At 43.7% G+C, this 21,732-nt stretch overlaps 2 protein-coding genes across 2 annotated transcripts in view; both read left to right on the top strand.

Moving 5' to 3' along the window:
• hck (HCK proto-oncogene, Src family tyrosine kinase) overlaps positions 1-270 on the top strand; it is a gene marked incomplete at its 3' end in the record, with an annotated part of 20,137 nt that extends 19,867 nt beyond the window's left edge. The window contains exon 13 of the mRNA XM_080535359.1: positions 68-270. Within this exon, the coding sequence (XP_080391485.1) occupies positions 68-270 (203 nt within the window). The remainder of the gene's footprint in view (positions 1-67) is intronic.
• Positions 271-1,969: 1,699 nt separating this feature from the next.
• Positions 1,970-20,270, top strand: tm9sf4 (transmembrane 9 superfamily protein member 4; the record flags this gene model as incomplete). Its single annotated transcript, XM_080533837.1, has 18 exons — positions 1,970-2,005; positions 3,636-3,746; positions 5,398-5,497; positions 6,499-6,655; positions 7,543-7,687; positions 8,453-8,576; positions 8,869-8,987; positions 9,199-9,310; positions 12,588-12,658; positions 12,757-12,889; positions 13,909-13,990; positions 14,122-14,197; positions 14,297-14,380; positions 15,993-16,168; positions 18,553-18,616; positions 18,848-18,967; positions 19,189-19,278; positions 19,429-20,270. The coding sequence occupies 18 exons, from the start codon at positions 1,970-1,972 to the stop codon at positions 19,576-19,578; spliced, it is 1,950 nt and encodes a 649-aa protein (XP_080389963.1). The 3' UTR covers positions 19,579-20,270.
• Positions 20,271-21,732: the final 1,462 nt, after the last annotated feature.

Here is a 21,732-nt window from a genome sequence, read left to right as displayed (position 1 = left end):
TGAGAACATACATGATCGCTGCTCTATTAGAATGTTGTGTTCATGTAATGTGTGTGATTGACTGCAGGGATGACCAACCCTGAGGTAATTCGCTCCCTGGAGCGAGGCTACCGTATGCAGCGCACAGAAAGCTGTGCTCAGGAGCTCTATGACATCATGTTGGAATGCTGGAAGAACAAGCCGGAAGACCGACCCACCTTTGAGTACCTGCAGAGTGTCCTAGAAGACTTCTATACTGCCACCGAGAGCCAGTACCAGCAACAGCCCTGATGAGACACTCCTCAGACACACACACACACACACACACACACACACACACACGTACACACTCACTCACACACATACACATACACACACACACACACACACACACATTTAGAGCCAGTACCAGTAACATCCATAATAAGACACACATAATATACATGAATTACAACACACACAAGTGCAAGCGTATAAATACACACACACTCTACTACACGATCATCACACACACACACACAGACACACACAGACACACACACACAGACACACACACACACACACACACACACACACACACACACACACACACACACACACATATATATATATACATGGAGGAATCTTTCATGTGAAATAAAGCATGTAACATGGTACAAATGGTTACAGGTCAATTCCAGTGGGCATTAAGCACACTGGATTAATTGTTTCAGAGCTGTCCTTTATTTATGTGATAATAAGCCAGGGGAGGCTGATGGATGGTTGAAATCGGAGGATGGGCTCATAGTAATGCACGTAATGGAATGGAATTCCATGCATTACAATGAGCCTGTCCTCCAATTTCTACCTCCACCAGCCTCACCTGTAATAAACATATCCTAGCCTGTAGCGTTACCTTTCCTGTGCCTTTATAAACATAATAACTTTGCTTATCATGTTTACTTTTGTTTGTTTGTATGTTTTTATGAATGTGCTCAAAATACATCTCTGCATTTACATTGTGCTGTACATAAACCCAGAATAAAATGGACAGAATTGCATTTATTGTAAATGTGCTAATTTCATGTATTTCTAGAAAAACTTAATAGTGCTACAGTTACAGTATGCTAATGTATTCCTTTAAAAATTACTTGATTCTGTTTGATTTGGTTAGGGGCTTAATTTATTCAAGCTCATAGCATCTGTCAGTTTAAACCCCTATCATGACCCAGCATAGGCTACTGTACCCAGGATAAAGTTCCATACTTGATTTATTTGCTTGGATGTCTTTAATGTAGTGTAGACTAATGTTGTCGTTCTTCTACCATGGCTACTACTGGAAATGCTGTAACAATGTACTGCACAATGAATGTTGTAATAGGAGAGGGTCAATTATGTATTTCTTGTTTTTATATGAATTACATTTTTACCAAAATGCCTTTTGATATTTTCTTAGATGCTTTTTAAGTTGAATGACTGTGAGATTGTGTATAAATAAAGTGTGTTTTAAGATTATCTTATTGTGACTTTTCAAATGTATTATTGCAACTTTTTTTCTCTTCTATTTAGTCAGTTTATGGAACATTATGATAAGCGTAGTATATGTGCGCAAATAAGTGTTGCATTACGTTGGTAAACATTGAAATAGTAATTTCACATGGTGATTGTGAACGCAGTACAGGAGCCACCCTTATCAGACCTGTCGTGAGTTTAGAATGATAAGGTTCTATCTCCGTTTAGGGCAGTTCAGAGATATTGAGCGTCAAAGTTTTTACATTCCATTATGTTTTGTGAGATGGAACCTTTGTATTTTATGAATTACTAACTCAAAAATGTCAATATTTTAAAAATAACACCACACCGGCATTAACAAACACCTAATGGATCAGATTATGTAAAAAAACTCAATTTTGACAAAAATGGAGATAGAACCTTATAATTCTAACGTCACGCTATGTCTGCTGCGGATGTGTGAATGGACACTGTATGTATGGACACAATCACGTCACCAATGACACGTGTATTCAAGATGGCGGCCGCGGCGATGGTAAGGGGACGAGAGATCATCTTTTTCTTCAAATCTCTTGTCTACTTTCACTTTCTAGCCTCAGCTACTGTTTTAATGTCGAGTTGATGCTAATGTTCGTGTTATTTAGCAGGTGAAATAATGCTATTACTGTGTGTATGTGCTGTCTTGACTCTGAATCAGGGATGTTGACGATGCTAGCTAGCTTCAGACAACTTGTCAGCTGAGCTGTGTGTCAACTAGCGCAGAGCACAGCTAACCAGAGCACAGCTAACAGCTAACCAGAGGAAGGGTTGTTTTGGCTGTAAACAAACTAGTGTGCCTCTTCGCGATTAGGATATCCGAGCCTCTTGGTAGTTATTCTGCCCAACGAGGTACTTCGCTAATAGGCTTTACGTTGCAAAGTTACATTTCTTGCTGCTAGCTAACCTAACTAGCTTGTAAGGTAGCTAGCTAATTTAGCCAATCAGCTAGCTATGATATTAGCTATCACACAGTGATCTCAATATAGGCAGGAGGAGGAGGTAGCAGCTTACATGATATAGTTTAACTGGATTAGCTATCATGACAAACTACTGCTAGCTGCTACCAGTAAAATAGCTCAAACATTTCCGCAAATCCTGAAATCAGAATCCTGTTCTGGTTCCCATAGAGAGCCTAAAAGCGGGCGGGTCGCCCAGTTTGTCTGCACTTGCGAAGTGGATGATGATACGAGATGCAGGGCTGCCAAGTTTCACCGGCGATTGCGTGAGGCTTGGCAGCTCTGGAGATGGCTACTGTGGGGAAAGCCTGGTGATATCCAGGTTGATGTATTCTGATACTAAAAGGCTAGTCCAGTTGGGTGGACTTGTGTCTTTGTGTAGTTCGTATGTAAGCAAACCACTCAGTCAGTGTAGAAAAGAGGAAGACATAAGTTGAACAAGTGTGCGGCCAGTGGAGCTTCTCCACAATGACAAGCTTATGCTCACTTGCTCTGTAACAGGTTAGTGTGGCTAATCAAGCACACTGCGTCTAATGTGTCCCAGTGAAACGTTGCTTTGTTTGAACAGGCATGTTTGCCATCATCATCATCATCATCATCATCATGTGAACATTCTATAGTTTAGTTCCTGGAACTCTCAGTAATGCAAAAAATGTCACCAATAGACCTAATTGTAGATTAGTGTTGCTAGTCTATGAGTTCCAGGGGAGGTTGGTGGAGGAAGAAATTGGAGGACAGGCTCATTGTAATGCATGGAATGGAATGAGGAATCATATAAAAAAACACACCTTTGTTATTCCATTCCATGCATTACAATGAGCCCGTCCAACAATTTCTACCTCTGTCAGCCTCCACTGATGGTTTCTCTGTGCCAAGTGCCTGTGGATATACATGCCAATATAACCCCGGGATGAAATAACCTCAAACTAAATGCTGCATTACTTTAGCCTATCCCATTGCCTCCATTGACTCATCTACAGTGGATGAATGTGGAGCCTGTGTCAATATTGACAGTCATCAGGCCATTGTTCTATCTGGGGACTTATTTGTCTGGTTCATTGTGTTAATGATGTCTGATAATTCTCTCTGGCATGTTGCTAGGGTACAGCACCAGCCACACATCATTGACATTTACGTGTGTGTGTGTGTGTGTGTGTGTGTGTTCTCCAGGAGACGTGGGCCTGGCTGCTGCTGCTGTCCATGCTGCCGGCGGTACGCCCCTTCTACGTGCCTGGAGTCGCTCCCATGAACTTCCACCAGAACAGTATTGTGGAGATCAAGGTACGATCAAGGACGGGTCTGACACGTCATCCTAAGCCCGGAACTGACTCACTCACTGAGAATGACATTTCAATGGAATTCCCATTTCAAATAAGGCCCTGAATGCAACATTCTTCTGTTTAGATTCCTTCGTAGTAGCTACGCTACCTTATTAAGTAAGCTAAAGCAGCTAGTTCTGTATGGGGTCAGGGGTGCAAACGTGTGACCTTTCAGTGAAATTCGCTGAAAAGCCAAAAAGCTGAAGCAGCTAACTGAGTAAGTAGGCTGAAGCTAAAGAAGCTATGATTGTATGCGGTACATATTCTGGGCTACGTAGGGTAAAACTAAAGCAGCTAATACTATATGGAGTACAGATGCTGGCCTAAAGCTAAAGCAGCTAGTACTGTATGGAGTACAGATGCTACACTACATTATCACCTTTGTCCTCCTGGAGATTTGATGCTTCATCAAGGATGTAACTAACCTAATGCTCCACTCTTCTATGGCGATGATGCCCTGTGCCTGGCCTGGGCTTTCTATGGATTACAGGGCATTGTTTTGTTGTTGTGTTCTGGTGGCTGTGTATTAGCATATGGATCATGCATGACTTCTGCTGAGTGGGAAAGATTGACAGTATTAAAGCCCACCGTTGGATAGAGACAAAAGCTTTGGTTAACCTCGAGGGATCACGTTTGCTCCGGTGCCTCCAAACAGCTCAGAAGTGTCATGACAGCAAAGCACTTAATCATGGCAAGCGGTTATTCCAGAAAATCAAGCTGAATAATTTTGTGGGATTTGGAAAACAGAGTTGCGGTTACACAGAGGTTGCATTTATCCTAGCCCTGATGTGGCTAATCTCTGTATGGAAACAACAACGACAGTTGTCTCTTAGCCACGGCTTGCCATATTAGGGCCACAGTTACAGTTAATGCTTCAGGAGAGGACTGTATTTGGCTGTAGATGAAATAGCCTTTCATTACACAAACTGATGGCTCCAATTTGCATGTGCAAAAAGAAAGAAAAATATATAATATATATGTTACGGTACATGTGAGAATACGGTACATGTGGGAAAACTAGGGTTAGGTGCTAGGGTTAAGGTTAAGGTTAGGGTTAGGGGTAGGGATACGGTTAGGGTTAGGGTTAGACATGCCAGCATGTACCAAGTCACCCTAGCACCTAACCCTAACCCTAGTTTTCCCACATGTACCGTATTCCCACATGTACCGTAACATATATATAATATATCTAATTGAGGTGATGAGACATAATCCCATGGGATTTTTGAATACTGCAACTAGTGTTTGCATGATATGCTAAATGCAAGACTGTTTACTAAAAACTCTGGTTGAATAATGGCTGTTTTCTCAAAAACATTCTTAAAGATGAGGTACAATGAAAATCATTCTGTAGAGCATTCTGGGTTGTTGCGTATGGTTGTTGCTCAGCACTATTTCCACAAGTAAAGTAGGGCCCTGCGTTTCTCTGTCATGCTTTGAAGCTGGTTATTGTAGTTATGTTATTATGTAATTATATGATCCTAAGGTAGAGTGACAGACTTAAGCTGTGGTTAGCTCTGAGGCGGCCTGACACTGCTCTTTCTCCACCCAACTCCCCCTCTACTTCCCTGCCTCTCTCTCTCTCTCTCTCTTCCCCCCCCCCTCCCTCCCAGGCGGTGAAGTTGACCAGCTCTAGGACCCAGCTCCCCTATGAGTATTACTCCCTGCCCTTCTGTCGGCCAGACAAGGTGGTCTACAAGGCTGAGAACCTGGGTACGTCCTGTTCTGTTGTGGATGTTCAGGGGAGACTGGTGGAGGTAGAAACAATAGAATGAGGAATGGTGTCAAACACGTTGGATACCATTTCACATTCTAAACCATGCATGACAATGAGCCTATCCTCTGATTTCGACCTCCACCAACCTCCCATGGGTCTGTCCTGTTCTAGGGTTGGCTGTAAGGATGAATCAAGAACCAGTTCCAATTGAGAACCGGTTACACATTTTTGGATGCATCGGAATCGTAACCCTCAAGTTATCGATGCCAGCATGTTTTTGCGCTGACTGTTGCGCCTTGCAAAGACGTGTGCATCAAACTCTGAAACTTGCCACAAGGACTTATGGCGGAGTCTAGGAAGAAACGGTTCAAAGACTGGCTTCCTGTCACAAAGAAAAATGACAACATTGCTTCTTGTAAATACCCTCTGAGAGCGCCAGAGCACACCCGGGGTCCTCTCTGGTCGTTCGGAAATTCAGAGCGTCTCTGTTCGAAAATTCAGAGCACTATATTTTCATTCCTCAAATCACAGATGTAACGCTTTGCACAAGCTGACCGTTATAGCTAGCTATCGGCTTGTCACATAATGATTACAAAGCTAGTCAAAGTTGAACTGTTTTCTGAAAGGAGGGAAGACTTTTTTTACAGGTTATTTATTTGACAAATTACATTGTTTACAAAAGTTCTGTCATCACTTTCATAGCATCTTCAACCACACAGACAGTGGTGTTGGACAAACACTCTTAAGGCTTTTATTATAGCAATTTAGTATGGTTTTATGACGGTATTGACAAATACCATTGCTATTTTCAACAACCACGGTTTACAGTATAACCGCATAACCGCCCAACCCTATCCTGTTCTACTCGGTACTGTACTGATGGCGAGGTGTTGCCAATCGTAATGCATGTGTTATTGTTTTTCATTTATTGGGGGATGTATAAACATTTTTCACACAGGAACTTAAAGTGTGTGTGTGTGTGTGTGTGTGCATACAGGTGAGGTGCTGCGAGGGGACCGTATCGTCAACACCCCCTACTCAGTGCTGATGAACCAGGACAGGAAGTGTGAGCTGGTGTGTGGTAAGCTGAAGCTGGCCATCGACCAGAGCAAGCTGGTGGCTGAACGCATCCAGGAGGAGTACTATGTTCACCTGTGAGTGTCCTTACCTACCTCTAACCCTATTGACCAGAACACACAGCATCTCTCTCCAGATTAGATTGGACAGTCATCATCATGTGATCAATACACTAGGCAGACAGAGACAGAGAGAGAGAGAGAGACAGAGAGACAGAGAGACAGAGAGACAGAGACAGAGACAGAGACAGAGACAGAGACAGAGACAGAGACAGAGAGAGAGAGAGAGAGAGAGAGAGAGAGAGGTGTTGTGTGAACCTAGTCTGTGTTAACCCGCCAGAAGGAAGACTGATTGGTCGATCTAAGCATGCAATCAATACATTGGCTAGACGAATAGTCAGGTGATTTGAACATTATTAGATGTGTTAACTCAGTCTTCTACCCAGTGTCATGTCCCAGCTCCCACCATGACAATGAGTGGACCAAAACACAGTAGAGAACGCTTAACCAATATATTTATTCCAACACAAACAACTCATAGATACTTACTAGTATTGAGTGTGACAGTCAGTAGCATCAGTGTGAGTGGTGGGGTCTTGGATGTGTGAACCATGTACATGAAGGATGTTTAAAATGCCAAAACAAAACATAAAAGAAAGCTAAACTAAAAGGGACCAGTGTCCATGGGTTGCCAGAGAGAGAGAGAGAGAGAGAGAGAGAGCGAGCCCAAAGACCTCATGGGCGTTTATAGGCCTGCCCACAGGTGTGCTTGAATGGACAGCCAATCAAGGCTCCTGCTGCCACTCCCCACCTTACACTGCAACATAGAAACAGAAAAAACAGAACAGCACTCCTGCAACATGGAGCTAGAGACAGAACACAAGCACAGAGCAACTACAGACATGATGTAACGTAGCAACACGTGTTGACCTGGTGTGTGTACTAAACCCTCCCCCCACCCCCAGTATTGCAGACAACCTGCCTGTGGCCACCAGGCTAGAGTTCTACCCCAACAGAGAGACAGGGGGAGGAGAGGAGGAGAAGAAGGATGTGATGAAAGATGTCCAGTTTGAACACGGCTACAGACTGGGCTTCACTGACAACAACAAGGTACTGGAACCTTCGAACCGGAGTCTTCTAACTAGTGTCTGGGTACCAGAACCTTCTACCTAGTGTCTAGGTACCAGAACCTTCTACCTAGTGTCTGGGTACCAGAACCTTCTACCTAGTGTCTAGGTACCAGAACCTTCTACCTAGTGTCTGGGTACCAGAACCTTCTAACTAGTGTCTAGGTACCAGAACCTTCTACCTAGTGTCTGGGTACCAGAACCTTCTAACTAGTGTCTAGCTCCCAGAATCTTCTAACTAGTGTCTAGCTCCCAGAATCTTCTAACTAGTGTCTAGCTCCCAGAATCTTCTAACTAGTGTCTGGCTCCCAGAATATTCTAACTAGTGTCTAGCTCCCAGAATCTTCTAACTAGTGTCTAGCTCCCAGAATCTTCTAACTAGTGTCTAGCTCCCAGAATCTTCTAACTAGTGTCTAGCTCCCAGAATCTTCTAACTAGTGTCTGGCTCCCAGAATATTCTAACTAGTGTCTAGGTACCAGAACCTTCTTTGGGTTGTATTTAGTGATCTAACCATGGCCCTTCTCTCCCCCTTCCCTTTCTCCCCTCCCCTTTCCTCTCTCCTCTCCCCCTTCCCTCTCTCCTCCTCTTCCCTCCCCCTCCTCTTCCATCTCTTCTCTTATCTTCCCTCTCTCCCCTCCTCACCTCACCTCTCCTCTTCCCTCTCCTTTCCCCTCCCCCCCTCTTCCCTCTCTCCTTTCCCCTCCCCTCCTCCCTCTCTCCTCCTCCCCTCTTTCCTCTCCTCCCCAGTTCTACCTCCACAACCACCTGTCGTTCATCATCTACTATCACAAGGAGAAGGTGGAGGAGGAGGAGGAGCACAACTACCGTGTGGTGCGCTTCGAGGTAGTGCCCCAGAGCGTCAAGGTGGAGGGTAGGTAGCACTGAGCATTCCCAGACGCAATTCCCTCTCGTCCCTATGCCCCTGACCCTGGGCCCTGCGCCGCTGACACTATGGTGGTTCAGTCTGTGATGTGTCAGTCAGTGGAACAATGGGTTAGATGAGAGAGAGAACCATTCAGCTTGAATCTTTTATCCATCCTGTCAGAACTATAGTGTCTAGCGGTAGAGGTGAAATTTAAATGTTGCAAATGTGCCAAGCACCTATAAAGTGTGTGTGTGTGTGTGTGTGTGTGTGTATACGTATACGCGTGCGCCCTCTGCAGACCTGAAGGCTGATGATAAGGGAGCGTGTACCCTACCTGAGGCCAGTGGCTCGGCCCCCCAGGAGATCGACCCTTCCAAGGAGAACGATGTCCTCTTCACCTACTCCATCCATTGGGAGGTGTGTGTGTGTGTCTGTCTGTGTCTCTGTCTGTCTTTCGGTCTGTGTGTGTGTAGGGCCATGAGAGAGTGTGTATGTGTGTCTAAGTTGCACTGCATCCAACCATGCATGTATATTTGCAGAGAGATTCCCAGTTGTTCATACAAACAGTTTAGTTCAGTGTGTGTGCCCAATATTCAATCCCTCCGCCCTGTGTGTGTGCCCCCCGTAGGAGAGTCTGGTGAAGTGGGCGTCTCGCTGGGACACCTACCTCACCATGAGTGACGTCCAGATACACTGGTTCTCCATCGTCAACTCAGTGGTGGTCGTCTTCTTCCTCTCCGGTACACACACACACACACACACACACACAGTACTTTTCCTCTCTTGTACTTTCACACACACACACACACACACACACAGAGCTTTCACACCACCATGGAACCGTGCCGGTTTGGGAACGCGAACCTAGTCTGGAACCGGCCGGCGTATTCAGACCGAAAATAAATTGGTTTGCTTGTTGTGACATTTGTCTGTTTATCACGGCCCTTCGTCACCCAACGTTGATGATGCTGATGTTTCCAGTTACACTGGTATGAACGCGGGCTGGTTCGCCAGACAGCACCCAGTTTCTGAGGTTCCAGAACGAGAGCAGCACGGTTCCTTGGTGGTGTGAAAGTCCTATCAGTCTTCTTCCTCTGGTTTACTCTCTCTCTCATATACATACAGTACCAGTCAAAGGTTTGGACACACGTCCTCATTCAATGGTTTTGAAGCACTCCATCACTCTCCTTCTTGGACAAATAGCCCTTACATAGCCTGGAGGGGTGTTTGGGGTCCTTGTTGTCCTGTTGAAAAACAAATGATGGTCCCACTTAGGGGTGGGACGATTAGAAAATGTCATGTCACGATTATCGTGGGCAAAATAATCGCGATCCACGATATTATCGCGAGAATTAAAAAAAAATAATAATAATTAGAATGCCAATAAAACACACTGTAATCACTTTAACTTAGATTTTGTTGTATTTTTATTGAATCATGTTAATAACATTAACATCATTTTAAAAACATCTTGACAAAAATAAAAATCTTTAATAAAATCTTAAATAAGGTAATGATAAATTATAAGGTATCACTGCATAAATAAAGGAAAAAAATACTGTCAAACAAAACTTGAACACTGACACTTTTCTGTCATCAAACTGAGTGCTAGCCTTGTGGCTTAGAGACTTTAAAGCTTCAAGATAAGTTAAAGTGCAAAAATGTCAACATGTTCACTTTTTCTGCCTTATGTATGTGCCCACTGGCACTAAACACTCTCTCTGAAGGAACACTAGTTGCAGGTATGCATAGAAGCCTGCGTGCAACCCTGGAAAGGTGAGGCAATGGACACGGGGCCGATGCAGCCATGGTGAGAAGGCTAGCATACGTTAGTGACTGACTGACAAGGCTGACTTGACAGTCACGTTACCCATGCAGGCTGAACAATCGCGCGAGCCAAATTTCTGTGAGGATATTCGCGCGCGGCTCATGTGAGAAATCTCAATTATATTACTATTTATTTATAACATACGATTATTACATCCTCCCTCTCGCCAGTTTGGGGCAACATAGACTTCTCCCCTGGTGCCACGGATAGGGGTTTCAAGCGGTGGGACAGCAAAGGGATGGTTACTATCAGACATTTATATGATACGGAAATACTACTTTCATTTGACCAATTATGTAAGAAATATGACCTACCACGAAATAAGTTTTTCAGATACCTTCAGATACGAAGTTTTTTAAATAGCCAAAAAGACACTGGCCTCTGTCACCAACCCTCTCCGCTGGAAAGACGAGAGGCATTCTGGGGCTTGGGTATAGAGCACTTTCGAAATATGATAAAGGCAAACCTGCATTTACGCCCAAAGACTGGAATAATGACCTGAACATTAATACTGATGCAGCAACTTGGTCACTAATATGGCAATCGGCAAACGACATCTCAATCTGTAATAGGACGAAGGAAACGCAATTTAGACTACTACAACGTTTGCAGATTACTCCCCAACGTAGACATAAAATGGATCATAACAAATCGGAAATGTGTACAAAGTGTATTACCGAGGTTGGGAGCTTTGTTCATTGGGTTTGGACTTGTAGATATATAGATGATTACTGGAAAGGTATAGTGGATAAAATTCATCTAATTCTAGATGTTACATTGGATAAGGACCCCATGTGTCTATTGTTTGGGTTGCCAGACAAACAACTTAAAAGTATGCATTCCAAAAGACTTCTGTGTATCCTCACTTTTTGAGCAAGGAAAAATATATTGCTGAAATGGATAGACTGCAAACCGCCTACAATAGCTGGATGGCACAAGGTAATTTTTGATATGATTCCTATGGAATATCTGACATATAGGTATGAGTGTAAGATAAAGACATTCTATAAGATTTGGTCTCCGTTCTTAGATTATATTGGTACCAGACTGGCTGCCATTGTAATGAAAGGTTTGGTGGATTACACTCAAGAAAGTACACAAGACTAATGTGTAACAGATCTACAATGTATGGGTCACAATATTATTTACTGTGCTGGTGTTGTGCTGCCGCTGTGTTTAGGACTATAAGACATGGATGCTGTCTCCGATGGGGGTGATCCCCCCATATATTATGGCATTTGTTGTCATTTTCTTTTCTGTTTATTTCTGATATGTGACATGGCCTCCTCCCCCCCTGTTTTTTTGTTTTTGTTTTGTTTTGTTTGTCTTAGTTTTTTGTTTGTTAGTTTGTAAAAAAAAAAAAAAAAAAGAGAAAGAACATTTTCTGTTATTGTTTATGGACAATGTGCATAACAAAGTGCAAAACTAGTTTTCTACTATTAATGGGACAATAACCTCCCCCACGGATACTAGTTGTTGTTGTTATGTCCTGTTGTGTACATGTCTCTGTGAAACTCAATAAAAATATTAACAACAACAACAAAAAACACACATAGGTCACATACATTAATACATACAATAAAAACAGACAGATCAAATCATGATACAGGTGATGGTACTCCTGCTGGGCATTGCTGCCTGACGCACCTCCAACAGTGCCTTTAGAACAGGTGTGCTGTGACACCTCACTGAACACCTATGTGGGCCTAACTGGGTCATCAGCTGGGGACCACCAGTCAGACAAAGCAGTGTTTATAAAATGTAGTGCCTATTTAAAAAGTCCAGTCATTTAAAAATAATAATAATAATAAATAAATTTAAAAAAACGATTATGACGATTATTCAACTAATTAAAATTCTCCACGATAAAGTTATCGCGGGTGTTTTTATCGTGATTAACGATAAACACGATAATCGTCCCATCCCTAGTCCCACTAAGTGCAAACCAGATGGGATGGCATGTCGCTGCAGAATGCTGTGGTAGCCATGCTGGTTAAGTCTAATGTCCATTCCTTGTGTTTCTTGGCCCAAGCAATTCTCTTATTCTTGTTGTTCTTCCTCAGTAGTGGCTTCTTTGCAGGAATGGACATTAGACCAGTGGAGGCTATGTAAGTGCTATTTGACCAAAAAGGAGAGTGATGGAGTGCTGATGACCTGACCTCTCTCCTCATCCCCTGACCCCCACCCAGGTATCCTCAGCATGATCATCATCAGGACCTTGAGGAAGGACATCGCCAACTACAACAGAGAAGATGACATAGTAAGATACGTGTGTGTACGTTTGTGTGTGTGTGTACGTTGTGTGTGTGTGTACGTTTTGTGTGCGTGCGTGTGCTAATGTATCCCTCTCCTCTATAGGAGGACACCATGGAGGAGTCAGGCTGGAAGAACGTTCACGGAGACGTCTTTCGGCCGCCCCAGTATCCCATGATCCTCAGCTCCCTGCTGGGCTCGGGCATCCAGCTGTTCTGCATGATCCTCATCGTCATCTGTAAGTCTGATTGGCAGAGAGTCGACATCTGCCTCCTAGAATCCACAATTGTAATGTCACCATGGCTTACAGTAGAGCTGTTAATTTTACAAATATATTTGTCTCTATCTCTCCTGTAGTTGTAATCCATGTGGAGGAGGATGGAGCTATTGTGTTTTTTTGTTTGTGTTTTTTTTACGTATTAATCTTATTACCATACATCATAACTTCTGCTGACATGTATGTCAAACTCCTGTACTTAAAATGAGTGCTTATACCATACCACCATACCAGAACATCACAATACGCTATCGTGTAACAAACCAGTCCAAACCAACCAAACCAGTGTAACAAACCAGTCCGGAAAGGGCTCGGTCCGTTTCCAAGAATCTAACCAAGAAAAATCAGCCACGAATGTCCACTCCCCTCGCAGGTTCATCACAGTATATTACATAAATGTATTACTGTGTAAACTATTACGTATTTAAGTGCTGTTGTGGATGTTATCGCCTACTAGTGCTATTCTGAGGTTAGCATTGCGATGTGTTCGTCTTAACATTTACAAAAATATACAATAATATATGATACGTTTCTCCTCTTGTGTGAAGCATAACGCATAAGCACTCAGAAAGGAAGCGTTCATGCGTAGACGCTGTTTTGCCTGATTCATTCTCCATTGTGCGTGCGTGCGTGCGTGGCCGGGGTAAATGCCGGGTAAATTGCAAAGTTAGTTGCAATTCTGACTGCATAGCTTGAGACTTTTTACTTTTACAAATTAAGAGATTCTTAAAGTAATAAATAGATAAGGATAAAGTAGAGCAAAAAAACCTCATTCCTCTAACCAGTTTGTCATGCATTTCTTTTTTCCCACACCACACTTTTTTTTTATCTCCCCCCCAAAATACTAGTAAATACTAGTATTTTAAACGTGTGATTAATCTGATTAATTTCTGAATATTATTGTGATTAACTTGATTAACATTCTTAATTGATTGACAGCACTAATATAAATCTGTTTCTTGTGTTTTTTTCCTCTCTAGTTGTAGCCATGCTGGGGATGTTGTCTCCGTCCAGTAGAGGAGCTCTGATGACTACATCTTGTTTCTTGTTCATGTTCATGGGGTAAAAACCAGTCTCCTTCAAGTTTCACTGTGCTGTACTATGGTCCATCTATTGTCTGAGGGAGGCGTAAGTCTCACCGTGTGTGTGTGTGTGTGTGTGTGTGTGTGCGCCTCCCCCCTCTCTCCCTCCAGTGTGTTTGGTGGCTACTTCGCTGGCAGGCTGTACCGCACTCTGAAAGGCCATCGGTGGAAGAAGGGGGCATTCTGTGTGAGTTGCTAAGCATAGTCCTTTACCCTGGATGTGGACGAAAGTGTACTGGGCTGTTGCCGCCTTCGTGTATGTAACCCTCACTGTGTGTGTCTACAGACAGCCACCCTGTATCCTGCCGTGGTGTTTGGGATTTGCTTCGTCCTGAACTGTTTCATCTGGGGAGAACACTCGTCTGGAGCGGTGAGAGGCTACGCTTGTCTTGACTACTGAATGAAGACAGTGACACACAGGGTTCTCCCATTTGAACAGCGTGGCGCTGGATTGTATTATCAAAACCTGACTCTATACCACCTTAAAACACTGAATTCGCTGAGGAACATCATAACTCTTTGCCGTTCGCATTCATTTTTAGCAATGTTGTTGGCGATCAAAGATAGTTACTCTATCTACTAAGTATATTGTTTCATTTGCCTTGTAATATTTACATAGCGGCGCTGGCTAGTTCACCGTATGGAGCTGCGCCACTCTTACATTACATACCTCCGCTGGTCTTTCACACTGAATGAAATCATGTCACACGTGTTGATGTGTTTGCCTCACTACATAGCTCGACCAGGTACGTCTGCTGTGTGGGGTGTTGAGGTCACCGTCTGTCTGCCATCCCACCCCATGCGCGCGTACACACACAGGGTTTGGTTACCAGAAACGAAAGTAAACAGACAGCCGGCACTTGCACTGGGTGCAAACGAGACAGAAATTATAATCCAAGCCATTGCTTTACGAAGTATGTTTAGAGGTCTGCAAAATATTGCGCACATTTTAAGTAGGGATGCACCGAAATGAAAATTCTTGGCCGAGGCCGAAGCCGAATTTAAGGAAACACTTGGCCGAATACCGAATGTGTATCGGCAGTTTTTAATTTTATCATTGCATAAACTAAATACATTTTGCTTTTTATTCATGCTTCTCAAAGAAAGAAATTGAGATTGAAAAAAAATTACTTTTATTGAACATTCCAGCAGACATCAGTCTATACCAACAAAGCACAATAAATAAAATAAAGATGGCTGCGAAAAAGATGAGTATCTAAGAACTCTCCCACACTCTCACTGTAAACACTCATAATGGGTGTAAAAGGTGTCCTTTGTTTATTTATATATCTATATATTTATATCACTGAATATCTTCAACAAATTGCACTTCGTGTTCACACTGTAGAGAAAAAATGCAGTGCTACAAAAATAATAATGAACGAATCTAACTCAATGAAATGTCCGTGTTCAGTTTATGAGAGATCCAGATCGGATCAGTATAGGTATTATCTTCGCCACAAGATGGCGCTGGAACTTCATCAAAACACGCCCACTATTCGGTGGTAAACATTCGGTGTTTTCACACATTCGGCCGAATACCGAATGTGCTTTATTTTGCGATATTCGGCCGAATACATTCGGTGGCCGAATGTTCGGTGCATCCCTAATTTTAAGGCGGACAAGAAAGAGGAGAGCCCTTTTTAAAGCTGCTGTGAGTGAAACTAACGTCAAACGCCATCAAAATACGAAGACTATCGCATTTTCAAAGACGTTCGAATCGCAATTACAAGGGATATCAGACATGAAGATATCAGATTTGTATCAGATTTATTTCCACATGATTGAGGCCTGTATCGGATCTGAGTATCAGATTCATGTGTTTTTTTTACTGGTTACACGTTCATGTTACATATCCGATCTGTGCCACATGTGAGCAAAAAAATCTGAATTGTGTCACTTCTACCTGGCAGTGTAAATGCGGCCTATGTGGTTCGGGATCTCCATGTCTTACCCTCTCCTCCTCTCCTCCTTTCCTCTAGGTCCCCTTCACCACCATGCTGGCTCTCCTGTGTATGTGGTTTGGGATCTCCATGCCTCTCGTCTACCTGGGTTATTACTTTGGCTTCCGAAAGCAGCCCTATGATAACCCCGTACGGACCAATCAGATCCCTCGACAGGTGCCTGAGCAGAGGTGGTACATGAACAAGTTTGTTGGGTGAGTGGTCTGACAATACCCATACTGCCCTACACTACAATACCCATTAGGGCTGCACGATATGGACGAAAATGCATATCACGATATTTATGCCAGATATCTCGATATCGATATTAGTACGATATTACTAGTTTTAAATGTAGAAACAATGAAAAATAAGCAATCTTCAAAAAAACTAACAGCATAATACCAAATGGACGTGGAAAAGTGCAATTTTATTGCTCAGAACAGACCATTGTCAAATGCGTCAACATGAACACCATGTTAAACATACTCAAGTCTGAGTGCAAGTGCTTGGACAACAGTGCAAGGCAGCATCTCTAAAACAGTATAAATATGTACAGTTACACAACATTAGTGCAAAAAAACTGGGTTCGACAGTAACGACAGTCATTTTACTTGCCCGGACCTAGTAAAACATTCACCGGGTTTGTTTGCGCGAGCCCGAACCCCGAAGACGCTGCTAGATCCCGGGTATTTTTACAACAGACGGCGCAGGCGCGAGACGAGACTAGATGATTGTGGAGTGAAGATATTATCAAAGTGTACGCGCCTGTCGATCACCCGTATGCTTTGATAATATCTTCACTCCACAATCATCTAGTCTCGTCTCGCGCCTGTCTGTTGTTCTTCCTGCACACCGGTAAAAATACCCGGGATCTAGCAGCGTCTTCGGGGTTCGGGCTCGCGCAAACAAACACGGTGAATGTTTTACTAGGTCCGGGCAAGTAAAACGGCGTTACTGTCGATCTAAGGAAACCATGAAATGAGGTTTGTGGTTGGCTGTACGTTTAGGGAAAGCGTAAAAACGTATGTTTTGATTGACTGAGCTGTACATGCTGGGGGAGTTTTATATCGTCAATATTGTTGCCTTTCACAATATTCATATTGCGCATGCGAACATCGCGATGACGATACGATAACGATATATCGTGCAGCCCTAATACCCATACTGCCCTACACTACAATACCCATACTTAGGGTTGGGTACCGAAAATCGGTGCCGGTAGGTACCGGTTACTTTACATTCGGTATAGTACCGAACCGAATTGCAAAGGAGATTTCGGTGCCTCATTTCGGTACTTTTCTATCTCGCCCCCTGGTGTCCGGTGTCATGCAACAGTCAACTGGTGACTCGTGACGTGACATCGCCTGTTAAATTTCCACTCGTGTCGTGGTAGTGAGCTGAGCAGTTGTGTATCATCATATTATCGAATTTCGCTAGCTAGCCTAGCTACGAGGTCACCGAGAAGACCTCACAACAAAAGCTCCAACAAAATTGTCTCCTACAGGCTTTCTACTGCGCTAGATAAAGCAGGGGATGACGCCATTTCTGTGGCTCCAGCTGCAACACAGCGAGGGCTGCGTTCGTAAATTCGCTCCGAGACCGCCGGAGCGCACACTGGGCTCAACGTCATAAAGCGACCGAGTAATTTGATTGGACAAGAGGCGTTCCACGAGTGCTGGTCGGATTTCCTGAGCGTATTTACGAACGCACCCCCAAACACTTCAGACAGTAGTCAGGATTCAGGAAAGGTGAACACACACACACACAATCGCGTTTGTGACCACCGTCGCAATTCACCTGTGTTTATCTGAATCATCCCTCTCTCTTGGACGTGACAGTCCTTGAAATGAATGAAGCCAAATGGCCTAATGATCATGTATTACTCGATTCGCTCTCAGTGTTGTCTTGCATACGCAGCTCTCCGCGGACAATCATCGGTATATCTTCTTGTAAGTGCTACGATAACATCCACGGAAATATCAAACAGAACTAAACTATAATCGAAACAAGCCAGTGGTATTATATATAGTCAGTTAGGCCTAGATGACGAGCAAACAATATTTGTTTACTTTATGTTTATAAATCTGTGCCATTAGACAATTATGTCAAAACAAAACAAAAGTCAAAATGACAATAAAAAAGTCAAGAGAGGTGTCGTATTTTGCCAGAGAAGGCAAATATGCTGATCTTTTTGCAAAAGAATTGCTGAGGTGGGAGTTTTATTTTAATTTATTTTTATTTGAGTGTATATTTCACTGTAATATTATATATATGTATATTGTACCTCAGTCAGCAGGAGTTTATTTATTTTTATTTGAGTGTATATTTAACTAATATACGTATATTGTGCCTCAGCAATAAAAAAGTGAAAAGCTGTTTAATTTTGTCGACCGTGTTATTATTATATATATATATATGTCATTTTAAAAAATCAAAAGTACCGTTTCGGTACCGGTACCGTTTTTAAAGTATCGGTTAGGTACCGGTACCGGATAAAACCCAAACGATACCCAACCCTACCCATACTATACCACCATTACAGCTACCACACCTCTTCTTTGATGTAAACACCTCTTCTCTGTCCCGTCCCCTCTAGGATCCTGATGGCAGGCATCCTACCATTCGGAGCCATGTTCATAGAGCTCTTCTTCATCTTCAGTGTGAGTAGCACAGCCCTCCTATGTCACTTCCTTTTCCTGTGCCAGACCCTCTGGGCTGGGTAGATGCTAAGTGGGATCCTTGGGATGAACCTAAACCCTTACCTTGACCCTAACCCTTACTTTGACCCATACTCCTAACCATAACCCTTATCCTAACCATAACCATTTTAAATCTTAACTGATATGGGTCACAGACATGTAATGGTAGATGTTTTTTGTCACCTCCTCTAGGCCATCTGGGAGAACCAGTTCTACTACCTGTTTGGCTTCCTCTTCCTCGTCTTCATCATCCTCGTTGTGTCTTGCTCTCAGATCAGCATCGTCATGGTCTACTTCCAGCTCTGCGCAGAGGTTAGCGATCTCACACACACACACAAGAACCATTATGGTCAACTTCTAGCTCTGTGCAGATGTTAAAGGTTAGTTAGACACTCTCTCTCTCTCTCACACACACCCACCCACTCACTCCCTCCCTCCACCGTAACCCCTGGTGTGTGTGTGTGTGTGTGTGTGTGTGTGTGTGTGTGTGTGTGTGTGTGTGTGTGTGTGTGTGTGTGTGTGTGTGTGCCCAGGACTACAGGTGGTGGTGGAGAACCTTCCTGGTGTCGGGAGGCTCCGCCTTCTACGTCCTAGTCTACGCCATCTTCTACTTCATCAACAAGGTAAACAACATTCATTATCTTGTTGTGGAAAAACCTTCTTTCCCCTACTAGGTTATACTTGTTTTGTATGCGTCTTCTCTATCTATCTATCTGTCTGTGATGTATCCGTATTGACAGTGTTAACATTATTCTTTCTCTCTCTCTCTTCAGCTGGACATTGTAGAGTTCATCCCCTCCCTCCTCTACTTCGGCTACACAGCTCTGATGGTGCTGTCCTTCTGGCTGCTGACGGGAACCATCGGCTTCTACGCTGCCTACATGTTCATACGCAAGATCTACGCAGCCGTCAAGATCGACTGAAGCCCCTCCCACTCCGCTGCTCATCTCCTTGTTTTTGCCACAGTTTAATTTTTTATTTTTTTTATTGTTATTCTTTATGTTCAGCAAGCACTGACTTGTGTGCGTGCGTGCGTGTATGTTTGGAAAGAAGTCTGAGAGCTCAGGTGGGGGTGTTTTAGCGGGACAGCGCCACCCACACGCCTGGAGGAGAGAGAGAGAACAGCAAGATGGCTTGTGTTCTCGTCTCTCTCTCTCTCCCTCCTCCTCCCTCTATCAGATGTCCACTGAGACAGAGAGGTGTCCTCTGGGATAGAACCAGTGGACCTGCTGGGGTCCAGGTCCTGCAGAACACAGCAACGTGGGCCAAAGCATGTTCCGTTGACAGCATTCTCTGTATATTTGGGGGTTGTGTGTGTGTGTATTTGGGGTGTGTGTGTGTGTGTGTGTGTGTGTGTGTGTGTGTGTGCGCGCGCGCATGTGCGTGTGCGTGTGTGTGTGTGTGTGTGTGTGCGTGTGTGTGCGTGCGTGTGTGTGTGTCTACGGGGGTCAGACGGGCATAAACTGCTGAAAAAACGTTGTCAGAACGTTAGAATTTTTAAAATCGGTTCCGTGTAACATATTTTAGTCTGACTTGTGTCTCTCTGTCTCTCTCACACACACATTCTCTCTCCTCTCTGTTTTCCTGAAGTTAGTTTTTTTTTTTTTTTTTTATCATACAGAGACTTTTACAATCAGAGGACTTTTGGTTGGGGGTGAGGGGGGGGGGTCAAATTTTGGTTAGCATGTCTGAGGATGTTGGTTTAGCTCATGGAAAAGATGCTGGGAACATCAAGTCTCCATTGTAACGGGCCAGCAAAGATATTAAAATGTTCAGTTATTTTTTACTGCAGTTTCCACGTCCTGTTGTGAACCGCCACAGCTGTAAGCTTACTTTAAATGTCTCCCTCAACAACAGCACCAACATAGCAGTGTGTCTTTAACGGTACTGAACAGAGAACTGGAATGTGTCAAAGTATGTGAAGTAAATTTCCCCCTTCTTCTCGTTCCACTGAGTTCATGATCAGATGTTGTCTGAGGGAACGCCCGTTTGACTCGTAGGGACTAATGCTTTAGAACAACAGAGAAACATTCTCTCTATCTCTCTCATTGAAATGTATTTCTTGGGCACAGAAATATGGTAAGGTCACTCTCTTGTACAGTACAATACATTTGAATGAAGTATCAATGTTAGCATCACCACACCCCTACTGATCTATGCATTTATGGAAGAGGGGACGGACGGGCGCAGGGGGTGTGGGAGGGGGACTACTCTTTGGCACCTGTCACGGTCCTGGAACCATCATGTAGTTTCGAGACACTCTTGTCTCTTGACCAGCACTCCTCACTCCTGGTCCTCGAGAGCTGAATCAAGAACAATCAAGTTTTTGAAGGTCTGTTCAGTGAGGTGTGATGGTGATATCACTAGGCTGGGACTAAACCCGGAACCGACTGCAGCAAACAGGAGTGAAGCTGGTCCCTGAGGGTGGACACTGGGGTGTGGGGCTTAAATGTGGTGCAGGGTGGGATGGGTTGAAAAGTGCTGAGAAGGGACTCAATTCTCCAAGACCATGGGGAGGGGTGGGGGCCTATGCAGGCCATAGTGAGCCATTGAATGATTTGAATCCTACCACTCTATCTATAGTATCCACCCCCTTTTTCATGCTTCATCTCTCCATCCCTCTCCTTCACCTCTACAGTATGGTGTCACTCTCTGGAGCCAGGAGTTTTCTAAACATGTACTTTAACGGTCTGAGATGTGTAGTGCGTATGTGTGGGTGGGTGTGTGCGTGTGTGAATGAGTGGGTGGGTGGGTGTCGACAATGTATGTAAATACAAGGCTTTGTAATGTTTCGTTTTGCTGTTTGTGGGGCTCTGTCTGTGTGGATCATGTCCTTGTTTTAGCCAAAAGCATGATTTTTATTAAAGAACCGTTTTCTTTCTTTCCTTTTTCTTTTACAGAATGTCCAATTATAAAATGTATGAAACAATAAAAATGCTGATAAGTTGGAAGTGTGTGTGTGTGTCTCTCCGTGTGTCTCCGCGCGCGTGCGTGCGTGTCCTATTGTTCCTCTCACACAGACGCGCACTGTCTTGAGGGGTTGGTGCCAAATTACACATGACTAGATCTCTAGTCTC

Source organism: Nansenia antarctica, assembly GCF_963989245.1.
Source record: "Nansenia antarctica genome assembly, chromosome: 6".
Lineage (NCBI taxonomy): Eukaryota > Metazoa > Chordata > Actinopteri > Argentiniformes > Microstomatidae > Nansenia > Nansenia antarctica.
The sequence above is the reverse complement of the archived record's forward strand: the minus strand, read 5'-3'. Positions and strand labels throughout refer to the sequence as shown.